Source organism: Myxine glutinosa, chromosome 7, assembly GCF_964187855.1.
Source record: "Myxine glutinosa chromosome 7, kmMyxGlut1.1, whole genome shotgun sequence".
NCBI classification, from domain to species: domain Eukaryota; kingdom Metazoa; phylum Chordata; class Myxini; order Myxiniformes; family Myxinidae; genus Myxine; species Myxine glutinosa.
Genome location: NC_136267.1, coordinates 69506151 through 69533387, shown reverse-complemented (window position 1 = coordinate 69533387; position 27237 = coordinate 69506151). Strand labels below are relative to the sequence as shown.

At 42.7% G+C, this 27237-nt stretch overlaps 1 protein-coding gene across 1 annotated transcript in view; it reads right to left on the bottom strand.

Moving 5' to 3' along the window:
* Positions 1-13260, bottom strand: part of LOC137431314 (neogenin) — a 343015-nt gene extending 329755 nt beyond the window's left edge. Inside the window, exons 1-2 of the mRNA XM_078782693.1 lie at positions 13144-13260; positions 12680-12968 (exon numbers count right to left, since the gene is read on the bottom strand). Of these exons, the coding sequence (XP_078638819.1) occupies positions 12680-12968; positions 13144-13260 (406 nt within the window). The remainder of the gene's footprint in view (positions 1-12679; positions 12969-13143) is intronic.
* Positions 13261-27237: the final 13977 nt, after the last annotated feature.

Below are 27237 nucleotides of genomic sequence, written 5' to 3'. Positions count from 1 at the left end.
CATTTTACGCCATCTCGACCAATCAATTTTGCCACTCGTGCTCTCAGCGTTGGGGAATATTGAGATTCAGACAAAATGGCGGCTCATAGGATATAAATTTTGCTCGTAAATGCAAAGCAAGAGTTTTAATAGGTTCTCAAGACTGTGTGGGGTAAGGTGTTCTATGGATTCTCTAGTTTTGAAAGAATTTGTTTTCATATAATTGAAATTTGTTGCCATGAAAGTTTAAAGCATGTAGTGAAAATAATTACAGCCAGGATTTGAACCTTAAGAAGACTGCATACGTTTTGTAATGTCAGTTACCATACCCTTGTTTTATAATGTAGCAGGAGAATGGTAAAGAGTTAAAATCAGCCGACAATAATTTACCTTCTACCACCTGTAACAATTCATATTTGAGCAATATTTTCCAAAACATTCCTATTGTAATTTCTCAGCAAGCCTCTGAACTTCGTAACATCAGTTACCATGTAATATCAGTCACTAAAATACAATTGAGGTAACATAGTTACCCATACATCTTAAAAGGAAATAGCTTCAATCTCTGGGCCATCTGTTTGATAGTTTATTCTAGCTCACTTACAGTGGCACCATCCACTGTCAATAGGTGGTTAGGTGCCACTTTTACAATCTATATTAACCACAATGCAGCTTGTTACGGTTACACTTCCTGCTTCCTGGAGGTGATGCCAGCCATGTGATGCTGATTTCTAGCCCCAACCATCCATGCCAATAGAGTAGGTATATATTCTTTTGATGTGATTTTCATCTCCATCCACATTTGCCTGAATAACAGACTCATTTTGACTTCAGTTTATAACTTTTTGTGGATATTTCCTTTAATCAAAATTCTGGCACGTTGTCGTTGTTGTTGCAACCGACAAGAAACTATCTCGGATCCTATATATGACATCAATCAAGAACATAGTCGCCTCTATGCTGTCTAGCCTGTGTTTGAATCCCGACCCAGCTGTAAACGGACATCCCTGTGTTTCACATGCAGGGTGATTCATCAATGTGTGTGCCATCCCTCAGATTGAAGTTAAATAGGCGTCCCACCTGTCAGCATTCGTTGGTGGTTTTAAAGAATCCCATGTTGTCCTTCGCGAAGAGTAGGCGAGCTATCACCGGAACCCTGAACAAATTAAAAATTGTTGCGCTAACCAGCAGAGGGCATTCACTCAGCCGCACGGCCGTGCCCTCAACCAATGATGTTACCCGCAGCCTTGTGCTGCATACGAACGAAGATCAAAGAACATGAAAATTGTCCATTTTAGGTAAACTTGTGGTCATCGATGGAGAATCTATCCCATTCACCTTGACAAAAGATGCAAAAGAAGAATTACTTCCAACTAAAACTGATCAACACAATGACTGGTGTGTTGTTAAATGCAGTCGTAGCCAAAAATATTGGCAACCTTGCACTTTTTTCAAATAATACAGCATTTCTTCCAGAAAATTGTTGAAATTAAAAACTATTTTGGTATCCACATTTGTATATCTTTAGTTTGCAGTGTAACAAAACAAAAAAAGCTGAAAAAGTTACTAAATATTAGCTTATTCCACACAGAAATCCTAAAATGGCCCAGACAATATTATTGGCACCTTTAAGAATTTGTGGATTTGCAGCCAAGCATGGACGAGCTCAAGGCTACAAGTCCAACTCCAGAGACGTTGATGTTCCTGTGTCCACCGTACGCAATGTTATCAGGAAGTTTAAGGCCCATGGCACTGTAGCCAACCTCCCTGGATGTGGCCGCAAGAGAAAACTTGATCGAAGATTGCAACGAAGGATTGTTCGAATGGTGGAGAAAGCACCTTGATCAACTGCCAAACAGATTCAAGCTGACCTTCAGACACAAGGTACAACAGTTTCAACTCGCACCACCTGTCGCCAACAAGTACAACATTTGAGAGCAGGGACATCGAGAGGGCTGGGGGGTGGAGGGGGGGGGAGGTATAGATCATGTTGATGTTCCTGTGTCTACCGAACGCAATGATATCAGGACGTTTAAGGCCCATGGCACTGTAGCCAACCTCCCTGGATGTGGCCGCAAGAGAAAACTTGATCGAAGAGTGCAACGAAGGACTGTTCCAATGGTGGAGAAAGCACCTCCATAAACTGCCAAACAGATTCAAGCTGACCTTCAGACACAAGGTACGACAGTTTCAACTCGCACCACCCGTCGACAACTCATTGAAAGGGGGTTCTCTTGTAGGTGACCCAGGAGGACCCCACTGCTCAGAGAGAGAGACATAAGAAAGCTCTACTGGAGTTTGCCAATATTTGGGAACCCCACTGGAGAATGTCCCGTGTTCAGATGAGACCAAATTAGAGCTTTTTGGTGAAGCACATCATCTCTATGTTTACAGAAAACAAAATGAAGCCTTCAAAGAAAAGAACACCATCCCTACAGTCAAACATGGAGGAGGTTCAGTGATGTTTTGGGGTTGCTGTGCTGCCATTGGCACTGGGTGCCTTGAATGTGTGCATGGCATCATTAAATCAGGATTACAAAGGCATTTTGGAGCGCAATGTTAAACCCAGTGTCAGAAAGTTGGGTCTCCGTCAAAGGTCATAGGTCTTGCAGCATGACAATGACCCCAAACACACTTTAAAAATAACCCAGGAATGGTTCAAGACAAAACACTGTACTGTTCTGAAGTGGCCAGCAATGAGTCCGGATCTAAATCCCATTAAACATATGTGGGGAGATCTGAAAACAGCAGTTGGGAGAAGGCACCCTTCAAATCTGGGAGAATTGGAGCAGTTTGCATGTAAGAAGAGTGGGCCAAACTGCCAGTAGAGAGGTGTAGGAAGCTCATTCATCGCTATAGGAAGCACTTGACTGCAGTTATTTTGTCCAACTTAGCTGTGCTATCAAATATTAAGTCTAGGGTGTCAATAATTTTGTCAATGCCATTTCTTTTTATTTTCTGATTTAAAAGGATATATTAAGTTCTGATTCCAAAATAAAGGTTCTGTCATATTAACAGTGAAATAAAGAATTGTGGAGACCAAATACTTTCATCAATTTCAACTTATTTTTAGAGAAAACTGTGAGTTATTTGAAAAAGTGCAAAGGTGCCAATATTTTTGACCACGACTGCATGATGGTGACCAGTAACCTGGCAAAATAAAAGACATTCAGGGCCAGAACTAAGAAGTATCTGTAATAAGATAAGATTATAAGATACTGATGTGTAAGAGATAAGATAAGATACTGATGGTGCTGTTTGTCCAGATCCTAGTTAATCATTCCTCTTTTCTCCCGCCTTTGGAACAAACTCCCTCACTCCCTTCAATCCCACTCCTCACTCCAGGTCTTTAAAACAGCTGTTCACCACCATCTCTTATCTTCCCCCATCCAAAACCTTGATCTTTTCTACCCCCGTTAATTCACCCCAGATCCGCTTTTTTAAATTCCGACTTCTTTCCCCAGCCCTCTCGATGTCCCTGCTCTCAAATGTTGTACTTGTGTGCTTCCCTCTCTCTCCCCATCTTGTCTCCCGCTCCCTTTATCTTATGTTTAATGTGTCAGTTTGTCTTTTTGTGATTAGTGTTAGCTTTTACACGAGCCTCGATCTTGTATACAAAAAAAATTTAAAAAAATGCTAGAGAGCATTATAAAGTTCCTGATATCGATTGGCCTAGGGCTTGTGAGTTGAACTGTCCGACAGATCATTCCCACATCTAAAACTCACCTCTACAATTTTACCAAGATCCAGATATATTCTAGTCAACACATATTAATTGTTTTATGCTTACTTCAAATTTGAATGGTGGAACATGTATAGACACATCCTTGGGAGTCGAACAAGACACACTCTACACATGTTTGTGTACCAGGAAATCTGCATTTTATGACTATAAACTCCAGTTATTAAGCTAGTTCAAAATGTTCCAGTTTTCTTTGACATTCAATTGGTAAAATGTTTCATCCAACTTTAAAATTCAATCAGAAACAGAACTCGGGGCTGATGTTCAATCTGGGATTTCAGTATGGACAAACTGTAACATCAGTTACCGTAACAACAGTTAGCAAGTATTTATTGGATGTTGTTCCTAATTATAAATAAAATTTCATATTTATATGCATACATGTGTTCTATCTTACATGACCTCCATTTAATTGACTGAAAATTTGAGATCCAAGTGCACGTTTGAGGAAATATGAATTAAAACAATACTGAGATTTTGTCATGTCTTTTTCAGGTAACATCAGTTACCAACAAATATATAATTGACTGTCTTGTGCAAACAATATTAGGTGTTAACCAATTATTTTTGTCACCGAGTAGGGCTAGGTCCAAATATCCAACAACCAAAATATCAAAAGTTTTTATAAATTTTTGACAGCTCTGCAAATCATTTTCTGATCCTGCGGTACTGAAAATGTAACATCAGTTACCGTGCAATTGTCCTAAGTACAACAACATTAGTAGACATACACAAACACATGGTATATGGAATTTGAACCAAGGTTCCCCACATCATCAGTCAGTGGTTCAGAAGGGGAATGGCTCAACCCAATTGGGTCTTTATATATATAGTGGGTAACCAGAATGGCTCAACCCAATTAGGTCTTTATAGAGATGGTACCCAATACCCATAATGATGTGTTTCCTGCTTTAATGCATATGCTGAAAATCAAAATGGCAGCAAATAAGAGAATGGGGAGCAGTACAGTGATGAATGCCTGTAACAGTTATGTACAAAATTAATTATATACTGTACAATAATTATAATATCAGTTCCCTTACATGGAATTACGACAAAGGATGTGGACATTAGGGCCATCCAAGCCTGCATTATTATTAGCTACTTATGGTTTTTTGTCCATGCTCTATCTATGTACAGTAAATGCTGAGCATAAGGCAAGTCAAACAAGGCGGCAGCACAGAGAAATTTTTAAGTCTTTGCTATGACTCAGACAGGGTTCAAACCACATACTTCCCAGACATGGAGCAGATGTTATAACCATTACATCACTGAGTCTGGTAGATGAAAAATTAGAGAGTTCATGAAACACCTTACCCCACACAGTCTTGAGAAAAGGGACATGGGAGGGGTGTTTTTAATTCTTGCTTTGCGTTTCCGGACACGATCGATATTTCCTACGTGCCGCGATTTTGTCTGTCTCAATATTTCCCAACGCTGAGAGAGTGAGGGCAAATTTGATTGGTCGAGATGGCGCAAATTGGCATGAAAATTTATCCAAGTACTGCTTAACATAAGGTTTTTGAAAGTGCCAAAAATGTGATATGTGTTCTACAGTGTTCAAGTATATAATTCAATTGAAGTAAAGGATTTAAATGCTGTAGGGGGGAAAAAACTTTTTTTCGGAAGTTTACCGCCGTTAATGCACCTGCACCATCTTTTACATCACTTTATATTTAACACGTTAAATTCGTTATTCGTGCATGTTGTTTGTGTCCTTTATAATGTCGCTAAAAACAATAAGCTTCCTGTTTGGAACAATTTTCAATTTTGTTTGGCTACCAGACAAGCAGAAAGACTCAAATAATGACGTACTCTGTGCGCATGTGCGATCGGGACAATATTCCGTCCAATTTGCCAAATTCGTAGCTAAAGCAATGCTAACCTGCAGGTTCCTGTTCGGATTCATGTTCCGATGTGTGTTCTAGTGTTCAAAATATAACGTTCGATTGAAATTAAGTAGATTCGTCGATCACAGACTGACGTCTGCAGACAGACAGAGAAAGCGTGCCAATTGCTTAACCCCACTTTTCGCTTCGAGCATGCGCGGGGTACCTAGTCTTGCTCGTGAGGTCTAGTTTCGATCTGCGGTGGACTGTTGGAGCAGTGGATGAAACAAATGGCACATTGATCATGGTATGCTGACGGACGTGGAAAGCAATGAGAAACTGACATTGAACGTTAGCTCTTTGTCGGCTCAAAAATACCGTCTCAATCAACAGTCTTTTGATTCCATCCAGTGTAAACAAAAGGCCAGGTCAATTGTATTTTTTGCTCAAAAAAGCCACAGATCCTCAGTGACCTTGATTTCTTGCCTCTCGTTTCACAGCAAACATCACGGTCTCTGCAAATGACGTCCATCAAGAGCATGGTTCTGTTTCTGAAGATACAAAATCACTAGAATCCCTCTGTGCCAAAAAGAGAGCCTCTTCCTCAATAGGAGTGCTCAAGCAGACCTGACACATTATTGAATTAAAGGGATAATCTAAAAGCAAAAGTTTAACACATTTCAAAAGCATTTCCTCATTGTGCCCAGCGCATGGTTAGTAACCGTCATTACAACGTGACACGTTGTCAAAACACTTAAATAAGAATACACGTATAATTGCTGCCAGATTCTGTCGAATACACACGACGGTGTTGAGTTATATCATAAACCTCCACGGAACGGGACAACGAGACCAGGGAAAAACCTCAGGTGCCAAACCAAGCACCCTGCTGTGTGGAAACATGCACATGAAACGCAAACGAAAAAACACAGCTGATGCATGCCAACTACATGCAAACATTTGCTGTAATTTATCATTTCTTTTCTTCCTTCGTCATCTTGCAGGCATCTTGCCCGTTATGTCAATTTCCAATGCACGATACTTAAAAATACATAATCCGATTGCGTCTATTTAAACCAAAACTAGAAAGTACTTGGCATGTATAGCGTATCTTTTTTTAATTTTTGACACCTCTTCCTTTTTTTTTTTAAGGGACAGAGAACACAATCCTGAGTTACAGGGAATGAATATGAATGAATGATCGTTTTAAGGCCATTTTCCCCGCTAGAGCGGGGGTTAGCCTTGCGGGCCCCATGACAATCATGGTTCCCTGTTTGAGGCAATGTTTTTATGGCCGGATGCCCTTCCTGACGCCAACCCTTGGTCGCCTCTTACGATGCGCAGGGATACGGTGTACCTATTCTAAATCGGGGTACACACCGGGATCATTCATCCCAGCAAGCTGGTACTCAATTTGCCGACCTCGGAAGGACGACAGGCTGAGTCAACCCCCCTGGCGTTAATTCAGCGATCGACCGGGATTCGCACCCAGGATCCTAGGATCCCAAGCCGGCACCCTAACCGCTAAGCCAACACCAGCGGTCAACAAGGAGTGAAATTCAATTCCCACAAACACATTGGATTATTAATAGCACTACAATTAAAGTACCCTTTATACCTCAGATCTTCAGTCCTCAGGAAGGGCATCCGGCCATAAAAACAACATTGCCTCAAACAGGGAACCATGATTGTCATGGGGCCCGCAAGGCTAACCCCCGCTCTTGCAGGAAAAAATGGCCTTAAAACGATCATTCATTCATTATTCCTCAACTGAATGGTCCTTCGTGCTTCGAGTACGCATGTATGCACACATGCTGCTCCAAGATCCACCGAGGGGGTCGTCCGAGGGTTTCCACAACTCGTGGTTTTCGTTTGAGCCGGCTCGACGACAAGGACTCACAGTGGAAAATGATAAAAAAAGAGGAAGAGATAAAGACCGGTAGCAAAAGGGGGTACAAGCGGCATGATTGGCTAATAATAATTACGACTATTCCAGGCGTGAAAATGAGTTTGAATAATTTAGATGTTTTTTCCTCTCATGTCTCATTATTTAGATGTCCCTAAAAGGATTTTGCAGACTTGTAAATGAGGACAACAACACATACGTTCCAGTAATGATTATTCTCTGGTCTCATGCAATAAATCTGCATCCCATGGTAAAAATGAAGAATTGTTTGTTTCAGAAATGCAATTAACCCCCTGTAAATAACATATAAATTCCGTTTCACTTCGCCAGCAGTATGAAGACAAAACAGGCTGAAAACTCATTAACTTTCATGTGCAAGGTGGCATAGTCCTTGCACTTGTTTTGTTACGAGTACCGAAAGATCAGATTGGGTTTCAAAATTTCCATCTATTTTCCTTCCATCCGTCTGTCAAAGCCTGTTTCGCATAAGTCTTGTATTGTCTGGGTCATTCTGGGAAGCGTCACGGTGTGACCCTCATGGTGCCGTGAGGTAGCCTTTGGACAGACACCACCATCACATTTCATCCACCATCCCGAACCCACAATCATTTCTACCCCCATTAGCTCTATCGAAAACAACTCACTTACACGTTGCTGTTTCACTTCCTCACCTCTCTCTCTCCTCTTTTCCTGTCTGATCATTCTCTTGCTCAGTGTGCCCAATTGTGACTCCACTGTCAGTACAAGTTGCCTTTGTACCCTAAATCACCTCGCTCTTCCATGAGCCTCGACATTGTCTAGAAATGACCCACAAATGTTAAAAACAACAATAACTAGAACAGTACTCAGTAAAGAGCGTACCTCCGCCTGGTTGGCCATATCACTCAATGGTGAAGAATCACTTATAAAATTCTTCTAGCTGGATCCGGATCCGGATCTTCACCAAAATTGAATTGATTCTTCCTTGTCACACACACAATCTGTCCAACAAGTTTAGTCCAAATCCATCCTTAACTTTTTGAGAGATCCTGCTATGTATCGTTAAATTGGCCCCATCTCCCAATGGTGAAGAATCACTTAAAAATTAAATAATTCCCATATCCGAATCCATATTCAGATCTTCACCAAAACCGAATCTATTTGTCCTTGTCAGACACCCAACCTGTCCACCGAGTTTCGTCCAAATCCGTCCACAACGTTTTGAGACATCCTGCTATGTATCGTTTTTGGTTCTATCTCCGAATGGTGAAGAATCACTTTTAAAATTCTAGTAGCCGGATCCGAATCCTGATCTTCACCAAAATCTAATCATTTCGTTCTTGTGACATTCGCTACATCTCTGCCAAATTTTGTCCGAATCCGTCAACAACTTTTTGATATATTTTGTTCACAAACGGACAAACGGACAAACAAAAAAACAGGGGTGAAAACATAACCTCCATACACCTTTGGTGGTGGAGGTAATTATGTTGGCCTGATGTGTTTTACGAACAAGGAACATAAAGTAAAAATATATATTTTTTCTGATACATTTTGGGAATCACTACCGATGTGGCAATGGGGAAACAGGTTGATTTAACAAGAAAATTAACAAAATGGAAAAGAGAAGAGAGGGGAGGAAGGAAAAACAAGAAAATTAACAAAATGGAAAAGAGAAGAGAGGGGAGGAAGGAAACACAGCAACCTGCAAGTTTGAGGGCTGAGTTAGCTAAGGTAGGATCAATGGGGGTACAAAAAATTGCAAGCAGGTGTGATGAGATAACGAGATGAGGTATCATGGTTGCCGATTTGAGCTTCCGTAAGGTTAATTTCATTGCGTGTGCTTCTCTGGAAGGAGTCATGTTATTATAATTGCGATTCTAATTGTACCGTCCTCTCTCCCTTTGTTTCTCTCAAATCTCCTCTTCTCTTGTCTGCTTTTTGTTTTGTTTTTTCCAATGATCAACCAATCAATTGAATCTGTTTTTTAAATTCATCGCTATAAAATGCATCAATAAAAGCTAAGCGTTTAATTGGTAATTTCAATTAGACACCATTGATGACATGCTATGTGATGTAAAATGATGTAAATGGAGCATTTGCTGAAAAAGCCACTCAACAGTAGTACACAATGTATATTCTGATGTACCATATGCTGTTATAGAGCGTCAGTGCTGCCGAAGCAGATTCTTAGCGAGGGTTACACTGGGTGGTTTGCCTATTTTCTCTCTCATTGCCTTCCCGGTAGTAGTTGGGGCAGGAATTTGAATTTGTTTATGGGGCTGGCGATAGCTCGCCTACTCTTCGTGAAGGACAGCATCTATATCAATGGCCAAATGATGCTGGCAGTTGTAACGCCAAGTTTAACGTCCATCAGAGGGACGGAATACACATTGATGAATCGTCCTGCCTGTGAAACACCGGCAATACACATTCAAACCAAGGCTAGACATATATATATATATATATCCACTCCATACTGCATCTTCAGATGCATATAGGGTTACTGAAGCAGTTCAATGGCTATTGGACACAATCCTGGATGGGTCGCCACTGATGCAGGATAGTCGTTCATCCCAGTAAGCTGGTACTCATTTTGCTGACCTCGGAAGGATGACAAGCTGAGTCAACTCACCTGGTGTTAATTCAACGGCTGACAGGGGCTTGAGCACAGGATCTTGTGACCTTAAGCCAGCACCAGGATATGTATGTATATGTACAGTCACGTGAAAAAGTAAGTATACCCCATGTAAAGTTTTGACTTTTTCAACATATTTCAACATACATCTATTTGATCTTCATTTCAACAATATTGATAGATAAAGGTGATATAATATAACAAATATCATGAAACATTTACATTTTGTAGTCCATTGTATAATTTAAATTTTAAAACATAAATGCAAATTTCGTATGTGGAAAAAGTAAGTACACCCCTACATTTATCACGACTTCAAATACCTAAAATTAGAATCAGGTGCACCAGCTCAGGTGCAAATGATTAGAACATCGTTAGAGAGGATCTTGGAGGAACCTGTCGTATTTAAACCTCAGACATTTAGTTTGGTTTGTTCTTTTTGTTGAAGTGTGCGGCGTCACCATGTCTAGATCAAAAGAGCTCTCTGAGGCCTTCAAAAAGAAGGTTATAGATGCCTACGAGTCTGGGAAGGGATTTAAAAAGATCTACAAACAATTTGAAATCAATCATTCGACTGTCCGGAAGATCATCTACAAGTGGAGAAGATTCCAAACAACTGCCAACTTGCTCAGGCCAGGCCGCCTCAGCAAGTTCAGCCCGAGAGGAGACCGCAAGATGCTGAAAGAAGTCTCTAAGACCCCAGAATGTCATCATGACACCTACAGGTAGCTCTTGCCGCTGTTGATGTCAAAATGCACGAGTCCACCATTAGAAAGAGGCTGCACAAATTTGTTCTACATGGGAGGTGTGCCAGGAGGAAACCTTTGCTGTCCAGAAAGAACATCAGCGCAAGACTAAAGTTTGCCAATGAACACCTTGGCAAAGACCAGCACTTCTGGAACAATGTGCTCTGGACAGATGGGTCAAAGGCAGAGCTATTTGGCCACAGTACCAGAAGACATGTTTGACAAAAACCAAAGGCAGCATTTGACCATAAGAACCTGATACCAACTGTAAAGCATGGTGGTGGAAATATTATGGTTTGGGGGCAGCTTTGCTGCATCAGGGCCTGGGCAGCTCACCATCATAGAATTAACTATGAATTCTTCATTGTACCAGAGGGTGCTTGAGGATAATGTGAGGCCATCTGTCGGAAAGTTGAAGCTCAACCGAAGGTGGACCTTGCAACATGACAATGACCCTAAACATACCTGTAAATCCACCAAGGAATGGCTGAAAAGAAAGAAATGGAGGGTTCTGGAATGGCCAAGTCAAAGCCCGGATCTAAATCCCATCGAGATGTTGTGGGGGGATTTGAAACGAGCTGTGCATGCAAGAAACCCCTCAAACATCGCACAGCTGAAAGAATTCTGCATGGAGGAGTGGGCAAAAATTTCTCCCAGTCGATGTCAGAGACTGGCAGACAGTTATAAGAAACGCCTACTTGAGGTTGTTTCTGCCAAAGGGGCAATACCACCTATTGGAGCCAAGGGTGTACTTACTTTTTCCACATGCGAAATTTGCATTTATGTTTATTTAAATTATACAATGGACTACAAAATGTAAATGTTTCATGATATTTGTTATATTATATCACCTTTATCTATCAATATTGTTGAAATGAAGATCAAATAGCTGTATGTTGAAATATGTTGAAAAAGTCAAAACTTTACATGGGGTGTGCTTACTTTTTCACGTGACTGTATACATTCATATATATATATATATATATACACATACGCATATACATATGCATATACTTCTTTTTTTGACATACCATACTCTTTAAAAAGCGTCCTTGATGCCGAAGCAGTTTCCTGGCTCGGGTAATACTGGGTGGTTTGCCATTGCCTTCCCAGTGTTGTTTGTTTATGCTCTATCTATTCGAATGTTGAGCATAAACCAAGGAAGCAGCAAGTTCCACTTTTAATAGACTTTAGTATGACTCGGACGGGATTCGAACCACCGACCTCCCAGACAGAGCGGACGGACGCTCTAAGCATTTTATCACCAGCGGTGGAGTGTGAGGTGGTGTGTGCAGGTAGAAAGCGCAGGTGAGCTTTTAAGTGTAGATGCATTTTGGTTTTGGGACCAGGAAGTTTATTGTACACCAGAGGTGTTGGCCTAACATCTTAGGTACACGTGTAACTGCTTCGAAGACCTCTTCGTGGTTTCCCATGAGCACGTCCATGCCTCTTCGGGACAACATGCATGTGTTTTGCTCCGTGATGCCAAAGCGGAAGATTCTTTTCGAGACAAATTCGTCCAAGACTGAAGCCCTGAAGTGCTGCCTTGCTTTCATTTTATTGACATATCGTTTCTTCTTTTTTCCACCTCTTTCTCTCTCTCGTTCGTTTTTACATTCCCCAGAGCAGAACCAAGTCGATGAAATGCGACCCCTTTTTTCCCTTGCCCCAAGCCCCCACCCCTCCTCCCCCAAAGCGTCGAATTACAGCTACGATCTCCAAGGATCTGGTAAAGAGTGGAAAAGGCAAAGAGAATGTCAGACAGAAATAGAGAAACCGAGCGACGTCCGCGTTCCAAGAGGCACAAAGACAAAACTTGGACATTGTTAAAGAGTCCGAAGCGAGCTGGGCGCTCCTTACCTTGCGAACAAGCAACGAGCAGGCCGGCGAGGAAGCAACGCACGGCGGCGCCGGCTCCGCGGGGCAGCATGCTGCAGGTACCGGGGCCATGCGCCGAGAGCGACGGGTCGACGGTCGAGGATCCCAGGATTTCGGGGTTCGGTCTTCGGACGTCCTGAGAGTAGGAAGGCGCTCGCACTTGGATCGGCAGCGCACGAGGTCCTGTTGGGAGGGATGAAGTGCGAGGGGGAGGGAAGAGCGCGACGAGTGGGAGGAGAGGTGCACTGTGGGAGGGAAGCACGTCGGAGAGCTGCCGTGGGGGACGTGGGGGAACACGATGGACGAAAGAGTTTCGTTTCGCTTCGTTTCAACAATTTCCACGTTCCAAAGTCGAAAGAGTATTTTCACATTTAAATGTCGATACTCGTTGGGTGATGGCGTCTGGTGCTGCCTCCGGGGTCTCCGTTTTGCCAGTGGTGACGTACTTGGAGCCCTCTTGTCGTCTCGTCACTGCCACTCCGGTGCTTCTTCAACGGGCGTTGCATCAAGGAGCACGCCAACCTCCGGGTGCACGTGTAGCCGGTTGTCCCATCTGCTAGCATTCTCTGGAGGATGTTAAAAATCCCACGGTATCATTTGATGAATATAAGCCATTGTTTGTGTACGTGGTACCGTTCCCCCTTTCTGAGTTTGTGGGGGATTGTTGGAGCTTTGGAGAGGAGGGTGAGCATTATGTCAGCGTCTTAATCACGACAAAATAAATGATGCAACCAACGGCTAGGTGCGGCATGCACGTATTGCTCATGCTGCTGACGAAAAGGCAGAACGCAGAAGCAGTTTCATCCAGGAATGACTTTGTTCTTGTCTTTGGGTCGAGGTCTCTCCTCCTCCATCTCCTCCTCCTCCTTCTCCTCCTCCTCCTTCTCCTCCTCATCATCCTTCTACCCCTTTTCCTCCTTCTCTTCCTCCATCCTCCTCCTCCCATCCTCTTCCTTATTCTCATCCTCCTCCTCCCATCCTCCTCCTTCTCTCCCCCCCCCCCCTTTTCCTTCCCCTCCTCCCTATCCTCCTCATTCTCTTCCTCCCTCACCTCCTTTTCCTTCCCATACTCCTCCTCCTCCTCATCCTTCTCTCCCTCCTCCTCTTCCTCCCATCCTCCATATCCTCTTACTCACTCTCCTCCTTCTCCTCCTCCCTATCCTCCTTCCTTTATCTGTTTCTTTTGATTTTTCATCCCCCTCTCTCCCTCCTTCTCTCCTTCTCTCCCTCTCCACACATAATGGTCTAGAAGTAATCTGTACCCTCCACCTTAGTACATTTGCACCTCCTACTGCTTGTTACTGTATTTAAAACCCAGATCACAGTGAAACTTGACCTGCGGATTGAACAGCAAGTCAGTAACATCCAAATATGAAATGCTGCAAGTTGCTTTTAGATCCTGTCTGCATTAGTCCAGGAACTTGCTCTTGTTATAATCAAACCCTATTAATACAATCCGGATTCCAAAAGCAAAAAGCACTTTTCCTAACGAGATTCCACATTAAGATTTCGAGAAGTCTATGCAATGCATTTTCATGTTGCATTATAAAAGCTTTGTGACCATCCTAAAACACTTTACAAATCATTATACCGCAAGACAATTGAACGACAATTACACTGCAAATTAAATAGCATTCAATCCGAGTTTTCAAAGAATCTTCTCTGATTTAAAGCATCAACAATTGCCGAGGGATAAATGCATTGTTACGTCATCGTCTTGAAATTGTTACTCAACGCCGAGGTCGGAATAAACAAAGGATGCACTTGCTCTTTCAGCCGATGATCGACTTCACATCAATTGCTCAAAACATCAAAAGCTGTACAATGCTCATAAATCATTGACTGTACCAATAGGTAGTGGACAAAAATATGGAAACACCTGGATAAATGAGGGGCACCAAACATTGGCTCCCACACAAATGTGGCCCAATGTGTTAATTAAGCAAATAGCATCCCAAGATGCTTAGGAGCATGTATAAAAATGCTGCACAGGCCTCGTTGCCTATAATTATTATGGCTCGCATGGCTCCAAGACTCCTTATACCCCCTTCCACAGAGCACGTGTGGTCACCCAATGGTTTGATGAGCATGACTGACGTTATCCATATGAAATGGCCTTCTAAATCACCAGATCTGAACGCAATGGAGCATCTATGGGATATGCTGGAATGACGCCTGAGACTGCGTTTTCCACCTCCATCATTCAGTCGAAAAGAGATCGACCTTCTCGTGGAAGAATGGTGCCGCATCCCTCCTGCAGAATCCCAGACACTGATGGACTCTATGCCACTGCTCAAACAGACTGTAGCTGGCCACACGTGGTGGCCCAACGCCCTATTAAATGACTTTACATTGGTGTTTCCATCTTTTTGTCCACAACCTGTATGTCCTGCACCTGTAGCAATCTCTTATAATTTCACCACTTGGTGTAGATTGAGGATGCAGTGGTCTTTGATTTTCACTATTTCCTACAGCCTCTTCCTTTCTGTTTATTGTCGATGTCGGTACTTTGTCGAAGTGATGATCAGTGATCACCTCTCCTGAAGGAGCAAACTCAACCATAGCCTGGAATGATTGAAGCAACCGCCAGCCACAGAACCACTCTCTCACTTTTGGAATAATCAAATCTTCAGGATGGCTGAAAAGTTCGTTGGTAGAGAGTGCTTGCTTTCTGATCAGTTTTCTGATCCCGGATTTGTGATTCCCAAGGTGATGTTGACAAAGACTCAGGGATATACAAGCTTCTCCATCACCCATCCACACACTAGGTACCTGCAGGTACTGCCAATATCCCAGTACATATCTAATTCAAATTTAAACCTGTCGACCCTTTCTGTTGCCACTACCGTTCTAGGTAGGCCATTCCATGGCCTTACACTACAGTCTTGAGCATTTCCAGCCAGATACAATGCATCTCAAGGCACCCTGTTCTTTGGATTCGGACTTTAATCCGCTTTTCTCATTTGCATTTAGGTAGTGGACAAAAAAAATCCCAGGCTGCCTCTTGAAAAGAGTATGCCATTGTGTGCCAGTGCCCTGGCTAAATTTCCCACCTAGAGATGAAATGTGGATGTTAATTTGTATTAAGTCAATCGTAAGACCAGGGTTAGTAGATAGTTCCAAGAAGTAAATCGAGAGATAAAGTCAATGTGTTGTGGACCACCTACATGAGGCCCTATCCTATTGGTGGCTTAACGGTTAAGGTGGCTGGCTTAAGATCTTAGGGCCTTGAGTTTGAGCCCCTGTCGTTCCATTAAACAGGTGGGTTGACTCAGCCTGTCATCCTTCCGAGGTTGGCGAAATGAGTACCAGCTTACTGTGAAGAATGTGCCATTCAGGTATCCTGCGTCGGAGTGGCGACCCGTCCAGGTTTGTACTCCTCAGCCAATGAAACTGCCTCCGCAGCCCCTATGCGCCTCAAAGCGTGAAAGGAATGGTTATATGATGGCCTAAATGTCGTCCTGCTTGTACAAGTTTCCTAATCTCCTTACTCCTTACCTTGTACAGGTATGTCCTTGTATAAATTAACTCATTGGGTAAATAAAAAAACAATGTCAATTTTCCCGAAACTTGTAAAGAAGACGCAGTATCGGTCATCGAGTCCATCCCAGTGTGAAACCATCACAATGACAAATGATCAAAGCTTTGTGGCTTCGGATTCTTGCTTCGAGGTGGACGCAGCAGGAGGGAATCGACACATCTCCCACATGAAAGCAAAAAAACAAAAACAAGAAACATTGTTGCACAAAGAATATGAAACGCTTCGTGACATCAACTGAAGATCAAGAATGAGACAGTCGCAGTCAGGATGACAACTCGTGAATGGGCAGAACTCTAGGAAGGAGTAAACATGAATTTTATAAATTTAAACAATTTCTTGGTTTGCATCCAGACAAGGTATACTGGGTGAGTGAGGACGATCATTTGGTACTGTCTGGCTTCAGAATAGCCTAAAGCATTAACATTCTTTTACTTAAGCACGAAAGCCATACCGGCTACCATGGAACTGAAATGGGAATCTTTCTTTAGACTCTTCACCTGTTTGATAAACCATTCACAATTAAATCATCAACAAACTTTCTCTACTGCTGTTATAGAAATACTGAATATATTCGCAACCTTTAGACTTTTCACTTATGGTATTAAGGACGACACGAGTATAATGTACTCAAATAAGGTAGTAGGGTAGAGTATGGATTGGTAAAAGTAAATTTGAGAAAGGCATGGTAAGCTAGGGTAGGTGACAGAATCGAGTGGGGGACGATTTGTTGGAAAGGGGTAATAAAACCATGGGAGGTTGAGAGATGATCGGAGTAAATGTCAGGCTTGGTGGGTGGGTTGGGGGACGAGATGAAACGAGTAAATGGAGAGAGTGGATCAGTGGGGGAGGTAATATGGACATTGTTCCCTGAAATGCAACACCGAAAGGAAAAACGTTTTTTAAGTCACATAACAAACATTAAACTAGAACGGCACTCAGTAGAGAGCATACCTAGGCCTGGTGAACAGTTTACGTTTTGTATCTCAGAGTAGACCAGAAAATCACAATACGGAATCACATTTAATCAAAATTAATCACAGGAAGCACGATCCATAACTTTTTGAGATATCCTGCTCTGTATAGTTTTTGGCCCTATTTCCCAATGGTGAAGAATCACTTGAAAATTAAATAACTCTCATATCCGAATCCATATTCAGATCTTCAGCAAAATCGGATCGAATCCTCCTTGTCAGACACCAAACCGGCCCAATAAGTGTAGATGCATTTTGGTTTTGGGACCAGGAAGTTTATTGTACACCAGAGGTGTTGGCCTAACATGTTACGTGCATGTGACACTGCTTCGAAGAGCTCTTCGTGGTTTCCCATGAGCACGTACATGCCTCTTTGGGACAACATGCATGTGTTTTGCTCCGTGATGCCAAAGCGGGTTATTCTTTACGAGACAAATGTTGTCCAAATCCGTCCACACCTTTTTGAGATATCCTGCTACGTATCGTTTTGGCCCTATCTCCCAAATGGTGAAGAATCACTTAAAAATTCTAGTAGCCGGATCCGAATCCGGATCTTCACCAAAATCTAATCATTTCGTCCTTGTCACATTCGCTACATCTCTGCCAAATTTCGTCCGAATCTGTTCACAACTATTTTAAATATCTTGTTCACAAACGGGAAAAAACGGACAGACAAACAGACAGACAGACAGGTGAAACGTATGTGAAAACATCACCTCCAGCCTTTGGAGGAAAACACAACCTTTGGTGGCGGAGGGAATTATCAAATCTGGTAGTGTCATGAGATTTTGTGCCTTTGCGATACATAAAATAAGGAGGGATGTTCGAAACGGTTTATGAACGAGATGTACTCACAATATTCCCAGAAATATTTATTCCCATCATCGTGTGACATTTTTCACGAACATGTCGTTTCCACTTAATTCACAAATTCCCGACTCAATCTAGCTCGATCGTACCTGTTTAGGGCTAAGTGACATTTGAGCATCCCTAAAGGTCATCTTCCTGCACTCGCTCTCTGCTGTTATTGACACAGAGCACAACGTGACAGGCAAGGTCCAATAATTCGATGTTGGTCACACATGGGACGTTCAATATATATATATTTTTTCACCAGCAGCATGGGGAAAAAGAGCCATTTTGAGAAGCACAACAATCGCTCGGAGACTTTTGTTGGAGACTTGCTCAGTCTGTCAACTGTAACAGTGCAGTGCGTTACTTGTACCTGTTCGCTCGGAATGAAGGAAGGACGGCGGAGAGTTGAGCAGAGGGGTAGGTTGTTCTTACTACTGTCATCTTCTCAACACCTTCGTAAATATTGACCTCCGATGGAATGTGGCAAACATGTACGACACTCGGGTTGCAGTGAACGTCCAGTGGAGAAAACGCTCCAAGTCGTTCACAGGGATGGATGGAGACCAGACCGTTTGATTCAAAATTGGCGTGTCAGAAGGAACAACGGAGGCCTTTGTGTGCCCCTGCCTGCATGGGAGAAGCCAAAATGGCCCCAAGAGTGCATAGGCCCTTTTGTTTTGTGCCCGAGATATTTTCATGAACCTCTAGGCTTTTGCAACCTGGAGGATGAAGTTTGTCTTCATGCTAATCAAACCCAAATCAAGCATTTGTAGGATATCAGAATTGTAACATTTTAGAGATAAACTGACCCTGAAATGATTTCCTCGGATAACATCGTTGGATCCCTGCAAAATTTTGGAAGTTGCATGTGGTTCCATGGAGAGGAAGCATGGATAGCTTAGTTGGTACTGTGTTCACAATTGTGCGATCTAGTGTGAAGTTGATTCCTGACGAGGTTGAAATTAACTGAGAGCTGTGATCTGGTGTGGTGGATACTACGTGGTGCGTTCCATCTACGAGTCTGCCATCTGAATATGGAGCAGAAAAGCTGTCTGTCCACCGTCTGAATTTAACTTGTGGATGTTAGGTATCCCACAGTATCTTTCACAACAATCAGGCCATTGTGTGCTGGTACCCCAGCCCAATTCGCGACTTGGCTTAGCTCTTCTCAACATTATTGGCATCTCCAACTGTGAGGCTGAAGCATAAGGCCTGTTCCTCTCACATTTCAGACAGGTATGTGGGTCTCTCTATTTTTACCCCATCCCCTCCAATATAGATCACTTTGTTCTCACCCTCACCCGGCCTCCCATCCCCCGCTCCTCCAGGATGCACTCATTCTTCTAGAAACCCCGAAAATCCAGGCTTACTGCCCACCTCTAATCATTTGTTCCTCTTTTCTCCCATTTATGGAACCGTCTTATCGATGATGCTGTTCAATCATGGTGTTGCCTCCAGCGCTTCAATCATCACACATTCCGAGCCACAATTTCATTCCCTTTTGCCCCTATTAACCTTACTCTTACTTGCAGGTTACCATATTCCACCTACATCCTGTCTTTCTCTCCTGTTTCCTGTTCATCATGTCCCTTGTTTATATTGTGTCTACTTGTTGCCCCACTGTAATAATGTTGCCTTTTACCCTCAGTCATCTCACTCTTCCATGAGCCTCGATCTTGTAAATGTGTATTGTAAAAATCTGCATCCATTAACGTTACCTGCAGTAGGGCCAATGTCAAGGTGTGACTATTGCACAATCATGCAAATTCTGATGCAAACAGAAAATTCCAGAAAATTCTGGTGCATGTCGATTCCAGGGTCATTGCCATCCGCTCGTAATTGCATTGTCTCATGTGTGCTTAACGATAGTTGTCTTTGTGGATGAACTAATATCTGCCGTTTGTAGATCGTCCTCTCCCACTGGACAATTGTAGGATTTTGCCCTGAGGCTTTGAGCCAAGAAAATTATATTACCTCGTGGGACCGTTAAAAGTGGAGCCAACCTCCCCCAATCCGCCTTCATCCTGGCTTTGGGTATTTCAGTCTGAAAGTCTGAAAATGAACTGTGACTGTAAGTGTAAGACCTGTCACCGTCTTTACTTCGTGATACCTTTTGTTTTACCGCACAAGAATGGCGCTTTATAGCATCAGAAACAACCAGCAATTTCAGGATTGGGCCTGAAATCCTCAAATATCCAGTAAAATTGTTCATTGTTCAGCCTGCCTCCCAATTCCATTTCATACTCACTAACGACCTCCCTCTGGCTCACCGGCTGTGAAAGAGACCTGCCCTTATACTGTTAGGGTAAAACCATGCGGTGTGCAATTGGACACCTCGCAGGATCTCGGCATTCAACATATCAGAAGATATTCCAGCCACTATACTTTGAGCACACCCCCCTAAAAATGTATTTTTCACCTAAAAATTTTTCCATTCACCTTGGATAATCCAGTTGGAGGTTGTTTTGGTAAAGACAGGGAGGTAGAATATTGGCCACAAATGTCTATATTGTAGACTGAGCAATATGTTGATTACATAGGCAAACATGACAGAATTTTTGACATCCTCCACCATTTCCATATCCTCCCTACATGCGTGTACCCATCTCTCGTTGCTCACACTCTCCTCTAAGTAGTCTAGCCTGAGATTGAATCCTGCCCCAGGTAAAAACTGTCATCCTGATGTTCACAGGTAGGGTGATTCATCAATGTGTGCTATCCCTTGGATAGATATTAAACGGTCTGCCAGCATTATTTCGTGGATGTTAAAGATCCCATGGAGTCCTTCGCGAAGAGTAGGTGAGCTATCGCGATCTCATGGCCAAACGCCTGCCCTAACGAGTGATGGAGTAATGGGAAGCCAATGGCAAACCACCCAGTGAAGCCCTTGCCGAGAAACTGCTTCCACAGAACCAACGCTCTGTAATAGGGTACGGTAGGTACATCAGAATCCGAATACACTCTTTTCTCTTCAATCACACTTCCTTGCCTTATTTTTTATCAAGCCCAAAACGATGAGAATGAAGAAATAGATGGCCCCGGTTTCCAGTTCAGTGATGCGATATACATCCTGCCCTGCTGTTCTAATGGCATGTGATGCCAACAGGGGTGCTGCATCCTGAAGCAATACATGTTAAGTTGGCTCTCCTGTCTGTGGTCACTCGTCTAAGTAAAGTGTCCACATTTGCAACTTTAGTAACTAGGGAGTTAATACTTCATGGAACACATTGCTCCACACAGTCTTGAGAAACAAGGACACTGGCAAGGTTTGCAAGGAGCAACAGTGACGTAAAATGTCGTAATATTTTGTCTAAATACTGCTAAAATGTAAGAGTTTTGAAGGTGCCAAAAAGGCGATTTATGTTCTACCGTGTTGAATGAATGAATGAATGATCGTTTTAAGGCCATTTTCCCCGCTGGAGCGGGGGTTAGCCCATGTTAGTCCCATGACAATCATGGTTTCCTGTTTGAGGCAATGTTTTTATGGCCGGGTGCCCTTCCAGACGCCAACCCTTGGTCACCTCTTATGATGCGCAGGGATACGGTGTACCTATTCTAACCGGGGTACACACTGGGATCATTCATCCCAGCAAGCTGGTACTCAATTTGCCGACCTCGGAAGGATGACAGGCTGAGTCAACCCCCCTGGCGTTAATTCAGCGATCGACCAGGATTCGAACCCAGGATCCTAAGATCCCAAGCCAGCACCCTAGCCGCTAAACCAACACCAGGCTTATGTTCTACAGTGTTAAAACCACCTTTAGAGGCCATTAGGCCTTTAGAGGCCTTTAGAGGCCATGGCCTTTAGAGGCCATGTTCTACAGTGTTGAAGTATATAATTCAATTTAAATAAAGATTTAAAGATTGTACAAAAATAAAATTTTGGAAGTTTACCGCCAATAATGCAGCATCTTTTATTATTATTACCAACTTATTTAACACGTTACATTAGTTCTTCATGTCAGTTGTTTGTGTCCTTTATAACGTCCTTAAAAACAGTAAGTTTCCTGTTTGATGCTAATGATAGAAAAACATATAAGGTCATTCATAATGGGAATAAAATTATCTGCAACTGGACAGAACTCCTGGAACAAAGATCTTTATCATGAAATGTCTTTTATGGTCCTTGGTCGAGTAGTTGAAGAGAGAATCGTCAGATAGACAGAGAAACAAACAAACAGAACAAGAGGGAGAATTGCTTTGCAATATATGTCCCCTAATGATGTGATATTTTCTAAGTCCAAAAAGGGCATAACTCTGTGAAAAATTGATGTAACGCCCTGAAACTCGACCTTGTTCTGTAACTTATCATAATAAAGTCACGTACCAAGTTTCATTTGAATATGTTAAAGGGTATGGGGAAACTAGAGCAATGTGACTGTGTCGCCAATATGCCGCCGTATAGTCCCACAATGGGTAGATGCCCTCGTTCACTGTCCTAAAAATAAACAAGTTTGATATAAATCCCTTCAGCTGTTTTCAATTATCACATTTTCATTATCCATAACAGGTTTCACATTGATCGGTGAAGCGGTTTCAGAGAAGGGATTTTATAAAATATTGGCTTTCAAGCTAATATGGCTGCCACACCACGTGACATATGCCCTTTAAACATATACACACTGCATATGTATGTGTCGGGGATCACATTTGTAAAGTTTCGTGTTGATCAGATAAGGTTCGTTTTTCTATTCAAGATGGCTGCCAAACCACATGACCACGACATCATCATTTTCAAACGATATGCAACAATGGTGTAAGATGATATTTGTAAAATTTAGCATCGATAGGGTAAGCGGTTTAAGAGATATAATTATTTAATATTTCCCTTCAATCGAATATGGCCGCCACACCATCTTACTATAATTCACCAAATGTCCGTCCGTCTGTCTGTCTGTCCGAAGGTACCGTAAAAACTGCTGAACCGATCGCAACGATATTTTGGGTGGATAATCCTGGGATCTCCAGGAGTAAAATAGGCTATTTAATTTTCCCAATTTCAGCTTTAGTCTCCAGCATTCTCAGGTTTGGACTCCCGCATAACATTCGCGTTCGCATAACGTTCATTGTGACGATGTTTTCATTGTGATGATGTTGTTTTTCTGGGTGCCGCACAACGGCTGCACCGATCGCTGCACAGCTGCACCGATCGGACTCGGTGACCTCGGACAAAGACCTTTTATAAGGACACGGGTTGAATCCCTGCTTGACAGAATTCTATCCCATTTCACCTGAAGGAAACACGTATCGGGAGTACATACGACATAGCGATTGTGAACACGATTATCGATCACGATTCACGATCACGATCATCACGATCATAGTGTATCGATCACTGTGGGACATTTGGTGAATTATAGTAAGATACTGTTTAAATTTTGATGATTTGCGTGTGATATGATTTAACGGATGTTTATATGAATCGTTTAAAGTTAAAAAAGCCTTCAATTTCTGATATTTCACCTTTTCATTTGGGCCTCCCAATTGAAGCCCCGCCCGTAGGGCGGGTACCGTTGCTAGTGTGACCAATGACGTTTTCGTGGTCATCTTTTAATCACCATACCTTGTCAATGACACATGTAAAGTTTCGAGTCAATCAGTTTGGTGGTTTGGGAGATGTTTTTTTAAGGTTTTAGGTTAAATCCAATATGCCTGCCAAACAATGTGACCTATGATGTCATAAATTTAATATTCCAATACAAATCGGTCATGGATCATATGCATGCAATTTCAGATTTTTAAGATAAGGAATTTGATTGACATTTTTTGGCTGGTATACCACTTCACCTATGATGTCATCATTATTATGCTTTTGTTCCCCATTGGGAGTACTTGACAATGTGGCAAGTTTCAAATTTTTCCATTCAGCGGTTTCCGAGAAATATTTTTTTAATTATTTGCGTGTAATCCAAGATGGCTGCCATACCACGTGACCTATGACATCACAGTTATCATAAAAACATTCCGCATGGGTGTCACTCCTACCCTGAAAGTTTCGTCTCAATCGGACATCTGGTTGCTGAGAAAAACGAGGTTTAATCCGTACGGACGGACAGACAACCTGAAAACATAATGCCTCCGGCCACCTTCTGGGGCGGAGGGATACAAAAGTCTGAAAAACCACCGGTGGGACAGACGGACAGATAGACAGATGGATGAAAAGCAAAGGACTTGATGTAACGGTGAAACTGGTAGAGGACTAATAAGCGTGTTACTACATAGGATGAAAAACGATAAGAATCCACATTTAAAATGCGAATTTCTCAATGCGTGGTGTAACCTTTGCTGTACAATGTCGAGGCTCATGGAGAAGCAAACACTAAGGAGCACCCCATGAGAGGATGTCCACCAACATTGCAGAAGAGTAGCCGAGAATATGTGGCCATTTGATGGGCATGCAAACATCACCTGCAATAAAAGGCAGGTAGATTATGGTTTCCGTGGTTCACCAAAAACAGATCATGAATGGTCGAGACAACATGAGATGCTGGAGATCTGCAAACATGACGTAGTGAAGGAAAAAACATGTTTGAACAATACATGGGAAAACAGAACAAAGAAAGCCTCAACTTGGAAATGTTGAGTCCAAGGATGGGAATGCTGGATGTACGTGTTCGGCCTGGTAGAGCTGGGGAGGGTTGAGAGGGCAGAAAGCAGATGAGAGATTGTCGAAGATCACAAGACCACCAACCGGTCAATGGAGAGAAAGCAGTAGGACCTGAGTGCCCGCCCGTTAACAAATACACCTTCACACTCCAGCTGTTTTTGAAATCTCCCTGCATGGTGAGCACATTTCCAACACCATAATAATGTATTCATTAAGTGAAATTCCTTGGCTTCACTTTCACCTTAGGGATGCACTGAACACCACATGTTCATAGCTCATCACAGATGTCATCACAAACCCAGCACCTTGCTTTACAACACAGCTTGGATGATCCTCGCCCCCGTTAAATCGTTGCCCACAAAGCACATCATACATCTGGAACAAGATACACTGCGCACTCACCATCTGGATTGACGGTTTCTCCCAGTTGTTTTCACAAGCCTTATATCAATAACAAAAATCTGTCACATTCCTGAACATTCTGGAACAATACCGTTGTGTCCCCAATGAGGTGTTGTTCTTAGACTGAAATTATTCCAAATTTTGCATTGGCTGGGTGAGAATAGTGAGGAGACACTGATCCTAATTTTGCAAAATGTGAAAATTCCAAATTCTTGCCTCTACTACTCTGAATAATGCAAGTTGGAGTACAAAACGACAAATTGTCCTTTGCTACCTAAATCGTCTGCCACGTCAGAACTTCAAAGTATGACGTCATAAAAATGAACTGTTCAGGCACAAGGGGAAATTAGGATCGGTTTCTTTGAATTGGGTCTGGTAAAAGTTTCCATAGAGATCTCAAAACAAACTAGAACGGCACTCAGTGGAGAGCATACCTCCGCCTGGTTGGCCATATCACTCAATGGTGAAGAATCACTTGTTCTGTAACTTATCATAATAAAGCCACGTACCAAGTTTCAGTTGAATATGTTAACCGGTATGGGAAAAAGTCTGGAAAACCACAGGTGGGACGGACGATGGCAAGGGTTCACCCACCAGCCAAAGGGTATGGAGTGCGATGGTACTCCATATGGAACAGGGAAAAAAATGGCCGCCCCATCAAATGTTTTTTCACACTTGCATATAAAGGAGCCGATTTTCTCCATCCGTAACGTTTTATTCTAGAATTTCTGCTGTAGCACAATAAACTTGAAAAGCTAATAATCGACCTATTTGGACACAAAGCTCATATTCGATTTACTTGGAACAAAAATTTGTTCCTTCAATCACAAGCTTGCCTATTTTAAAAGTTCATTTCCAGGATTGAAGAAGAAGAAGCTGGATCTTGAGCTCTCATTTGTGGCTCCAAAGGTAACATTTGTTATTCTACGACAGCAGGAAGCATTTACAAGGACACAGGAGGAGCACACAAAAGGAAATATAGAAACATTTCTCAAAGCAACATAAAAACAAGACCAAAAGTCTAACATCAGGCGTAGCCGGGCTTGTAAAATATTATAAACCACAAACACATATGATTCGCTTTTTAAACAGTTGCTAATGCTATTTATAGCATTAAACAAAGAAATTTGGAGGAATCCTGACATCCGCGAGATACGTTTTACTTACAGAACTGAGGGAAGATATACTGTAATCTATATACCCACAAGGGTTGGGTTAATAACATGCTATCAAAAAACCGAGGTGAATTCCTTACTTCCGCGGTTATTAGTACCGTACACCGCTTATCATTGATTCATGAACCATACACCACTTCAATCCATTAACTTTGTATTCACGACATTGGGATGAAAGTGTTATGGTCATATTTACCATATTATTATTAGCGTGACTCGGCGCACTCCGCACGCCTCACCACACATCGTTTCAGAGGGGTAGGCATCTTTGACCATTTCAGTATCTTTTGGGTCTTTGTGGTGTTTTGGGTCTTCAGGGCCATTTGGGTCTTCAGGGTCTTTGGTGTCTTCAGAGGCTTTTGGGTATGCAGGGTCTTCAGGGGCTTTTTGGGTCTTCAGGGTCTTTTGGGTCTTCGGGGTATTTTGGGTCGTCGAGCTGTTTTGGGTCGGCGGGGTGTTTTGGGTCTTTGGGGAGTTTTGGGTCTTCAGGGTCTTTTGGGTCTTTGGTGTCTTCAGAGGCTTTTGGGTCTGCGGGGTCTTCAGGGGCTTTTTGGGTCTTCAGGGTCTTTTGGGTCTTCGGGGTATTTTGGGTCGTCGAGCTGTTTTGGGTCGGCGGGGTGTTTTGGGTCTTTGGGGAGTTTTGGGTCTTCGGAGTGCTTTGGGTCGTCGGTGTGTTTTGGGTCTTCAGGGTGTTTTGGGTCTTCGGGGTGTTTTGGGTCTTTGGGGTCTTTTGGGTCTTCGGGGCGTTTTGGATCTTCGGGGTGTTTTGGGTCTATGCGGTGTTTTGGGTCTTCGGGGTCTTTTGGGTTTTTGGGTATTCAGGATCCTTTTGAGCCTCAGGGCCTTGAAGGGTATTTTGGGTCTTTGGGGTGTTTTGGGTTTTTGGGGTCTTTTGGGTCTTTGGGGTGTTTTGGGTCTTCGGGGAGTTTTGGGTCTTCGGGGTGTTTTGGGTCTTCTGGGTGTTTTGGGTCGTCGGGGTGTTTTGGGTC